General features: G+C 51.2%; 1 protein-coding gene across 1 annotated transcript; it reads right to left on the minus strand.

The window, feature by feature from the left end:
• Nucleotides 1–858: 858 nt before the first annotated feature.
• On the minus strand, nucleotides 859–3,548 carry LOC119279305. The gene is made up of 3 exons (XM_037560592.1): nucleotides 2,681–3,548; nucleotides 1,965–2,417; nucleotides 859–1,868 (listed from the first exon to the last, which is right to left on the minus strand). Exons 1-3 carry the CDS (start codon nucleotides 3,546–3,548, stop codon nucleotides 1,165–1,167), a joined length of 2,025 nt encoding a protein of 674 aa, XP_037416489.1. The 3' UTR covers nucleotides 859–1,164.
• Between the last annotated feature and the right edge of the window lie 6,463 nt (nucleotides 3,549–10,011).

Consider the following 10,011-nt stretch of genomic DNA (forward strand, 5'->3'; position numbering starts at 1 on the left):
GAGCCGCCTCCAGGGAGACGACGCGGGGGGCGCTGAATTTGTAATTCCATGGCCATGGTGGCGGTCTGGGTTGTCGGCAACGGCGGATAAGGATGACGAGCAAGGGGGATGGGGGGAGAGCTGCACGGAGGGGGAAATGGAGGACGGGGGTGAGAGGGTTTCAGACCAAGAGGACTAGAAGTCAATTTTATTAGGATTTGGGATGGGCCCGGCTCGTCGGAGACGAAGTGGCGGGCATGCCGCAGCATACCCATATCCGCCCCCAGATATGGGCCTGGTATGAGGAGAGCCGATTAGTCCACACGTTTGGGCCGGATATCGGAAGCCCGATTGGGTGCTTTTATCTTGTTTGGTAAGTAACCGGGCAGCTGGTCCGAACGTTTGGGGCGGATATGCGAGGTTTGGTTGTGGACATGCTCTAAAACCTTCGGAGGATTACATCAATATGTGATGTTTTGTGCAACAAATTCATAGAGTGGGTGTTTTATGCAGAATCGGCATCAATAATTGGTGCAATTCCTTCGGTAAGATATACATGTGCCGGAATTTACAATTTGTCTACAAGAATTAGTTAATCATGCATAAGTGATAAGCTAGCACTAGACATCAATATCCAAAATGTTCCAAGCATGTACTCCCTCCGTTCCCAAATATTTGTCTTTCTAAACATTTTAAATGAACTACAATATACAGATGTATGTAAACATATTTTAGAGTGTAGATTCACTCACTTTATTTCGTATATAGTCACTTGTTTGAAAGATCTAGAAAGTCAAATATTTAGGAACTGAGGGAGTATTAAATATCCATTAGCTACATATTTAATTTAGAAATTTCATCATCATAGAGAAAGATGAGTGCTGTCAACCTTTGCATATATCCACATCCTGCAACTTGAAACCGGAAACAGGCCTAATTACACCCAAAAGAACAAGCTACCTGTCTGTCACTACACGCTCCTTTCTGAACCCATAATCTACTGTGATTAATTAACCGCTAGACTCCTCCTGCTTCTGCATCTGTTCTCCCTTCATCCCCCGACACAAGAGAGGAGAACAGAATGCCAAGAACAGCGCGACCAAAATGCCAAAAGAATACTAGAGCACCATGGAAACCAGCCGATCGAGCTAACTACAAGCTTCATCCATGTCTTTCTTTCCTCGACTACAACGCCATCGCCATCCCCTGAACCAGCACCGACCACCAGAGCACGGCGACCATGGCAGACGAAGAGGAGGACGCCGGGAGGCTGGAGCTCGCCTCGGGCTTCTTCCCGCCCCCATCCATCCCGTCCCTCACGCCGACGCGAGGCGGGTCCTGCGCGTCCTTGCACACGGCCACGCCGGTCGGCGCGCCCCCGGCCGTCTCCGCGGCGCACAGGCCGGGGTTGTCCCAGGAGGCGAACCGGCTGCCCATCCTCTCGTAGAACGCCGGCGAGAACTCCAGCGCCCCCGTCAGGTTGTTGCCGTTGAGGTACATCGCGCCGATGCTCGGCAGCGAGGCGAGCTTGGCCGACACGGTGCCCGAGAGGCGGTTGTGGTCCAGCGCGAGGAACCGTAGCCTGGGCATCCCCGCCATGGACTCCGGGATGGCGCCGGCGAGGCCGACGTTGGACAGGTCCAGCGTGGCCAGGCTCGCCATCTTCTCCCAGCCGCGCTGCATCAGGGTGCCTCCCAGCAGCGGGTTGCTGGAGAGCAGCAGGTCCTGCAGCGCCGGCATCCCCAGCACGAACTCCGGCAGCCCGCCGGTGAGGCTGTTGTTCCGGAGGTCGAGCAGCGTGAGGCTCTCGAGGCCGGCGAGCTCCGGCGGGATGCGGCCGTCGAGGCGGTTGTTGCTGAGGTCCATCTTGAGCAGCCCCTTGAGCCCACCTAGCGACGGAGGTAGAGACCCGGTTAGAGAGTTCTTGCTCATGTCCACGATCAGCAGCGGCTCGTCGAGGCGGCGTAGTTGGGGGTTGTTGTTACCGAGCGTCGCCGGCACCGGGCCCGACAGCCCGTTCCCGGACAGCACGAGCCGCCGCAGCTTCGCCAGCCCGCCGAGCTCCGGCGGCACGGCGCCCGTGAGGTTGTTGTCGACGAGGACCAGGGACTGCAGGCTGGCCAGGCGGCCGAGGGACGCCGGGATGGCGCCGGCCAGGCCCGGGTTGGAGCGGAACTCGAGCGTCTCGAGGGTGCCGGCGAGCCTGTCCCAGTTCGCGGCCGGGATCGCCGTGGGGTTGGTCGCCGGGAAGCAGGCGTAGAAGGTGAGGCTCTTGAGGCGCCGGAGGTCGAAGAGCTGGGGGCTGAACCTGGCGTCCGGGGCGCACTGCAGCGAGTTGTCGAGCACCGGACCGATGCTGACCACTGTTGGGTGCCACAGGCCATTGAAGAGATCACATGACACCCCCTGCAGAAAACAACAGAATGGGGTTCCAAGAAGCAATTATTTCACTGAATTTGATTATCGATGTCCAATTACCAGAACAAAAATTGAATGTCATCATCACTCAGTAAAATTGCAGACAAATTGGGATCCAAGAACCAATTGTTTCATCGTCACTCAGTTAAATTTGTACTATTACATATTTGTATTAACCCGTCTGTGAGCAGCAGGGTTTTAGCCACTGGTCTATAAACCTGGTTAGGTGCCTCTTTCCTCTTCCGTGGCTGTTTACTCGTGTTCGGAGACTCAACTTCCTCACCTTTGTCCTTGTTAGTGCTGGAATTCTTTGTGGCCGGCTTGCTAGCACCTGACCGTGATGTGTTACCACTACTAGCTGGCTTCCAGAACTCCTCTGGAGCCCTCAGGTTGGGACCAAACGGCAGCTCGCCCTTCTCACCTCTAGAACCAGGATTAGGGCAATATAGCTCCGAATGCCCTAGTCTTCCACAGGAGAAACAAAAGTAGGGTATCTGTTCATACTGAATGTCATACATATCCACCTTTTTCCTCCTAGCCGAGTCGATCAAAATCCAACGCCTAAGTGGCTTGGCAACATCAATAGAAATCCTGGCTCTCAAGTATCCACCATTGTGCTCAAATTTAACCGAAGATGCATTCTTATCCATCTGTTTGGCTATGGGATTCCACCAGGTTTCATCCCGAAGATTGTATGGCAAGTTCACAACCCTAGCCCACACCAATAGCTTGTCAAACTTCACCTCATCGGGTCTCATGCACTCATCAAACTCTGCCAAAATCACGGCATTCTTGTTGATGTGCCATGGGGATCCACCCCAAACCCTATCTCTGTCTCTCTGGCTCTCAAATTCCGCCACGAAGACATTGACTCCCGTAGATCTGAATTGAAGACCTCGCGGATTGCCCCACGCCGGCCGGAGAGCGTTGGTGATAGTCTGGATGTGGAGTTGGTTACGATGCAGTACCTTGCCAGCCACCAACCACTTCTTCGGCCCGTCGTCGTTGCGATCATCTAGTATCAGAGGAGTCGCTTCTTCCTCTGAGATGTCAAGTTTACCCAGTGCCTCCTCCAATTGCTTCCGGGCGGCGCGACCCGCAGATGAGTCGCTCCCCGCCCCCGTCTCCGCTGCAGGGCTGGGGGTAGCCATGCGCGCCCTTCCCTCGATCTCTCTCGCACCAGCGACGAATCACCAGGCGAAGGTAGGTTTCCACGTCCAAAACCTTAATCGCCTCCGGCGCCGCCAGGGGTTTTAGGGTTAGGGGGAAAAAACTCCTGGTGGCCCGTGTCTTGGCCCTTTATCTTTGATACCACGTCCCCATGGCCGTTGTCGCACGTGACCCCGGCCGTGGACGGTTCGAGTTTGTTTTGAAGTTGGTACTGCTACTCGTACAGTGAGTCAGATTCCACGGCCGATCGAGCGCACTGCACACCTGTTGGACTTAGAGCACTAGTCATGGAGTTCCGGTCATGCTCCGGACGCGCCGGCCGGCAACAGCGCTGTCCGTCAGCCCAACAGCCGCTGCCTGACAAGTTTGCACGTACTCGCTCGGCAACTGTTCCTTCCTTCCTGCCCCCGAGTTGATGATCAGCGGCGAACAGTGAGCAGAGAGTAAGTAATGCGGCGGCAGGGAGAGGCCGGGGTGATTTGAATTTACTCTATCTCTATGGCTTTCGGCCGGCACGTACGTGGTACATACCGGTACTGATAATGTTGATTGATTGGGATCTTGATTGATGATGATACGTCCCGCCCCACTGCGCGCGGGATGAGCTGTCCGAGCGGCGAGTGGGGTTCCAGGCCGCTTTTTGTTGCCGCGGCCAAAGTGAGAGAGACACGGAGAACAGCGAAAACTGAAAAATTGCGGGGCTGGGAGGGACAGAGCTCTGTTTTGTTGTTAGAGCATCTTCGAGAGACAATACGGTGCTTAGAGAGCTGGACCAAAACGAGTTCCAATAAATTCCATCTTCTTCAAAAATTATTGGAACGTGCCAATGAATCCCTCCGTCTCTCTTAGGCGTTGTTTGGATAATGAGGATTAGTGATGGGATTATAGAAAATGAGTTTTTAGCTGATTTCTAGGAAAACTGGTTTTGCTATTCATTTTGTGAAAAACGTGTTTACAGAGAACTTTGTTTTGGTTAAAAAATCAATAAACCAGGTCCGTAGAGTTTTTTGTTTGGATAGCAAACATCTTATCCTACATCACCCGTGACCTTCTTCCCCATTGTCCATTGACGAGACTTCCAAACTCGGCAGCGTATGAATCCTCCATCCGGCTGCTGCTGTGTTTCCCTCCATGCTTTCCCCGGTCTACGAGATCGTCGGCTCGGGCTACTTCTCGCGTCCCTCTGGCTTCCTCGTCGCATTCCATCCGTCCTAGGCGACTCCGCGCACAGCCGCCGGCGAGCGCTTGCGCTACTCCCTGAGGTCGTGTACCAACTGCCCTCATCGCGTCTCGTCCGTCCTGCATGATTCGGCGCACAGCCGCCGGTGAGCGCTTGCTCTGCTCCCGAGATCGTCAGGCCAACCGCCCTCGTCGCGTCCCCTCAGTCCTGCATGACTCCGCACGCAGCCGCCGGCGAGCGCTTGCTCTCCTCCCTGACGCCCTGTCGCCTCTTCTCCATCCTGCACGACTCCATGCGCAGCCGCCGGCAAGCGTGAGCTTTGTTCTACGCTGGGATCCGGTTTATGCAAAACTCGTTTATGGGAAAACGACTATTAGCAGTTTTTCCATATACCCAAAATTCGGGATTTTGGAAAGCCGAGTTTTCTGTATGGTAAGTGTTTACAGCCGGCGCACCGGCTTAAAATTGCGCCGGTCGCACCCGCGTCTCGTGGGGCCCCGCACCGCTCTGCCCCTTTCCCTTATCTTCTTCCCTTCGATCTAGAGCGTTCTTGGCCACAATTCCCCACCGCTGCTACCCACCACTCCTTCTCCTTCTTCCAGCTCCCCTCCCCATCGGTGCTGCCCACCTCTCCCTCTCCTTCCTCCGCCTCCCTCACCATTGGGGCTCCCCACCTCTCCCCCTCCTTCCACCTCAAGCCGCCAGCGCTTCCACAAGCAGGCGGGGCTGCGACGACTGTCCAACGACAACTGCCGCGAAGCTTCAACACCGGTGCTACGATGGGGCGTCGACCGGTGTTGTGGACGGGAGAAGCCTTCGGCGCCGTGGACAGGAGAGTCCACCGGTGGTTCAACTTCAACGGCGCCCATTGCTGGAACCGGCTCATGGCGGTGCTGGAACCAGCACTAATTTTTGCTACCATCGGCACTTTGGTTTGCTACCACCGATGCCAATTCTTTGCATTTTGTTACAACTGGTGTTTTGATTTGCTGGAACCAGCTTCAATTTTTGCTACAACTGCCGCATTCGCTTTTTGCTGGAAGAACGCCCAATTTTGCTACTTTGCTACAAATGGTGTTTTAATTTGCTACAACCAGTTTTAATTTTTGCTACCACTGGTGTCTTTGATTTTGCTAGAACATCCTTCCACAAAGGCTCCTTTTTTTGCATTTTTGCTTCCACTGTTTTTGGTTTTGCTGGAACTAAAATAAAGATTTGCTACTACTGCTGTTGGCTTTGAGCCATGGTTTTCTGCTGCTGAGTTTTTTTTGCTGGAACTATCATTTAATTGTGCTGGAAGTGACATTTTTTGTTGCAACCGCCTTCGCGTTTTGCTACGACTAGGGAAGTTTTTTTGCTACATCCATGCATGGCTCCAGAATCGGCGAGAAACACCGGAGACGACGACGGCGAGGGGCGGCAACCGGCGGCGAGGGGCGGCAACCGGCGGCAAGGGCGGGGACCGGCGAGGGGCGGCAACCGGCGGCAAGGGCGCGGGCGGCGGCAAGCGCGATCCGCCATGGACGCGGGTTGTTGGTCAACGCACGAGAGGAGGCATGAGGACGAAGCGGTACGTCCAGAGGATGCCGCATCCAGCGGCTGGGCATAAACAGATCGAGCGGCTACGCGCTGACCGGCCCAAATTTGGGCCGGCGCACCGGCGCCTATAAGCGCCCTTTCTGTATTCATGGATTAGCTTGAGTTGCCAAACGAGATTTTAGTTTGTTACGCCGTTTCCCTGGTTTGTGGAGATCCTGTTCTGTATATACTGTCTATCCAAACAACGCCTTAATACGTAGGAAAATTTGGCCTCCCCGCCGCAAGAAACAATCCAACTTCCGACTCAACTTCACGTGCCCCCACCATCTCCTCACCTACGTCCTGCCGCCTCCACCCTTGGGCGTTGGTGCCGCCCCGTCCTAGGCGTGCTCCCCGTCGACACTGGTGCGGTGGGGGAAGAGGGAGGCGTCGCTACTCACCGGCCTGCCTCGCCGGCAAATAAGGTGCAAACGACGAATAAGGCTGGTGTCCATTCCGGAGGCACCGCCGGTCGTCCCCACCTTCTACGAGCCGAGCGATGACATCGTCATGGGGACACCGCCGACGAGTTGTTCAACGAAAGGCATGAGAGGTAAGCTATCGGCGAATTATAGAACCGAAGATGGGAGGGGGTGCGGGTGTGAGGGGACATGGTAGCATGGATGGCATTGGGAGTGGGAATTGTGATGGCAGTGAGGAGTGATGCTCTATGTTTGACCCGTGAACCATATGCTCTATGTTTGATCTTTGTGTATCTTTAATTTGAATCATTTGGATCATATGTTATGTTTACTTCGAATCATTTGGGACTTGATATGATTGAATTTGAATTTGATTTACATTTCATAAATTTGAAATGATGTTTCATTATGCATGCATGTGCATCATTATGTCAATTATTATATTAATAGAATAGACATGCATATGCCATTTATAGGTAAGTTCAAGAATAAATACGAAAAGAAGATATTGTTGGGGTTATGAGTAAACAACTCACCTACAAACCGCAATAAAATTAGCCAAATAACCATTTATTGGGGGAGATTTCTTGAAAATGCTCTTGCTACCTGCAATGCCAAACAAAACAAAAAAACTTAGGCCCATAAAATCTAACATATATTGCGGAGTTTTTTTAATGATCTTGCTACCTTCAATGCTAGAAAAAGAAAAGTTGATGCCGATAAAATCTAAGATTTGCCGGGGAAGTTTAAAAAAGAAAAAACTCTGGCTACCTGCAATGCCAGAAAAGAAAAGTTGAGGCCCGTAAAAAATCTAACATTTATTGGGAAATAATTTATGGAAACTTCTTGAAAAAACCCTTACTAGCAAGTCAAGGAAAAAAAAAAGTGAGAAGAGAGGACGACATATTGAAGATTATGATGCTGCCCTTTTACCCCTACCAACCTTTTCCACTGGTACTTTATTTCTTTTTTTAGTTTTAATTTTTCCACACAATTTAACATTGATAAGCCTTAATATATTTCAACCGTTCTTGTTTTTTTACAAATGTTCCACATACATTTTTGGGAGGGAGAGATGTATGTTCTTTGTTATTGCGATGCCATAGAAAATAAATAGCTGGGGGAAAAGCATGACAAAGATATATATGATCATGCTCAAAAATTTAATTCGGCTCTTGGGAGCATATGCTCCCGCGCACCAAAAATATTTTTTAGAAATGTCAACAAAAATTGAAAAAAAAATCGCTCCTCCTATATATTATGTGTATTTGTTTTCTGATAAAATTACACATTATAAGGTGAATTTCTTCTAATCCCTTGTAATTTTGTTTATAGCCCTACAAAAAAAGGAAAATTATCTCTCTCCTGATTGCATGTATCTCCCCTCTTAGAAAATTGATTTACTTGCCACTAACCAACGAAATAGCCATGGATAATTTGGTCCTAAATCCACTATAATGTTGTGCCTTGGTCAGCGTGCCAAAATAATACACCTTACATAAAGGAACAAAGGGAGTAGATGGGTTCACTGTCACAGTCAAATGATATTTACAAGATTTTAGGGGAAAAGCTTAAGCTTTTTGACGTGTGCAAAATAAGTAAGAAGTCAAGCGTCAAATGTACACTTATTTTCTCTCTCTGATGGACCACCGCTATCCTTTTTCACATGAAAATTGTCAAGCTGGCTTGTTATAGTAACAAGAACATCTACACAAAAAAGTCAGAAATTTCAAATTTTATTTACAATTTATTTTGAATTTGTTGTTAATCCAACAGCATATGCACCCCAAAGCTGAAACGGCCATCCCACTCGTCATCTTGTTGTTTACTCTTGCCTGCTTTCTTCCAAACGTGCTAGTGCAATTAAGTTAGCACTTCTGGTTCCTAGTACTCCCTCTGTTTTTATTTACTCTGCATATTAGATTTGATTGAAGTCAACCTTCGTAAAATTTGATCAAGCTATAGAGAAAGTGTAAACATTTACCATAAAAATCTTTATGATATGAAGTACATTTATAATGAATCTAATGGTATTGATTTGTTATTGTATATATTATAATATTTTTTTATAAACTTTGTCAAACTTTACAAAGTTTGATTTTGATCAAAGCTAATACACGGACTAAATAAAAATGGAGGGAGTACCGGTGAATAACCTATGTTAATGAACCATGCACATGTTCTAACAGTCTACTCTGCACTCTGCACCGTCTGCCTTTCCTAGCCCACGGAACTACTCCCTCCGTAAACTAATATAAGAGCGTTTAGATTACTATTTTAATGATCTAAACACTCTTATATTAGTTTACAGAGGAAGTACTAGACGCTAGCTGCTGGTAAACTGCACGCGGTGGCCCTTGATTGTTTGCGGCTGTTCGTGCTGGAGTGAATGTACTCGGCCGGCTGTTAGACTATGTATATCTTCTGTACCTATATACGTATATGGTACATATTGTAACACAATCATTATATATAATAAGATAAGTCACCCCTAGAGGGTTGTGCTGGTTCCTCAAAACTTATTGTCTTACATGGTATCACGCTAGGTTACGATCGCTTCCGCTTCTAAACCCTAATACCCGTACCGCCGCCGCAGCCGCCGCCGCGCCACCGATCGCGCCGCCGCCATGTCGAGCGCCGCCACCACCGGTTCCACTGCTGCGGGCTTCCTCCCGGCCTCTCATGCGGCTCTGCTCAACCTCCCGCTCGATGTCGTCTCTGTTCCGGCTCCGATCGGGACAAGGAGCATCGGCTCCGTCTTCTCCACGCCGCCGGCGCCCTCGCTTGGGCGTGACCTCGTGGTCCACACCGCGGCGCCGCCGTCCGCTGCGGACTCCGCAGGCGTCGTCCCGCCGCTCCTGCCGCAAGCGGATCACACTGCCCCCCTGGCGGGGTTGGCGGCGTCCGCCCCGGCCGCAGGCCTTGCGGCGTCCGCACCGGCCGCGAGCTTTGCGGCGCCCGCCCTGGCTACGGTCCCGCCTCCTCCCGCATCGGCTTTGGTGCCTCCGGCTGCCTCCATGGTGTTTGCACCCCAGGCAGCCTCCTCGATGGGATTGTCTTCGCCGCCGCCGTTTCACTTCGGTCATCTCATCACCATCAAGCTCTTCGCCGACAACTACATCTTCTGGCGTGCGCAGGTTCTCCCGCTCTTGGGGAGTCACTACCTGCTAGGCTATGTCGACGGATCGCTTCCCTGCCCACCCGCGCTGGTAGACAGCGTGCACGGTCCGGTCTACAATCCGGCCCATCGCGTCTGGACGGGGC

This window comes from Triticum dicoccoides, chromosome 3B (genome assembly GCF_002162155.2).
Source record: "Triticum dicoccoides isolate Atlit2015 ecotype Zavitan chromosome 3B, WEW_v2.0, whole genome shotgun sequence".
In the NCBI taxonomy this organism is placed as follows: domain Eukaryota; kingdom Viridiplantae; phylum Streptophyta; class Magnoliopsida; order Poales; family Poaceae; genus Triticum; species Triticum dicoccoides.

Coding starts and splice junctions, on each gene's coding strand:
- LOC119279305 (XM_037560592.1), bottom strand. CDS start 3,548: ATGGCTACCCCCAGCCCTGCAGCGGAGACGGGGGCGGGGAGCGACTCA. Junction 2,418..2,680: donor CAGCACTAACAAGGACAAAG/GTGAGGAAGTTG, acceptor TGAAATAATTGC/TTCTTGGAACCCCATTCTGT. Junction 1,869..1,964: donor CCCGGTGCCGGCGACGCTCG/GTAACAACAACC, acceptor CTCCGTCGCTAG/GTGGGCTCAAGGGGCTGCTC.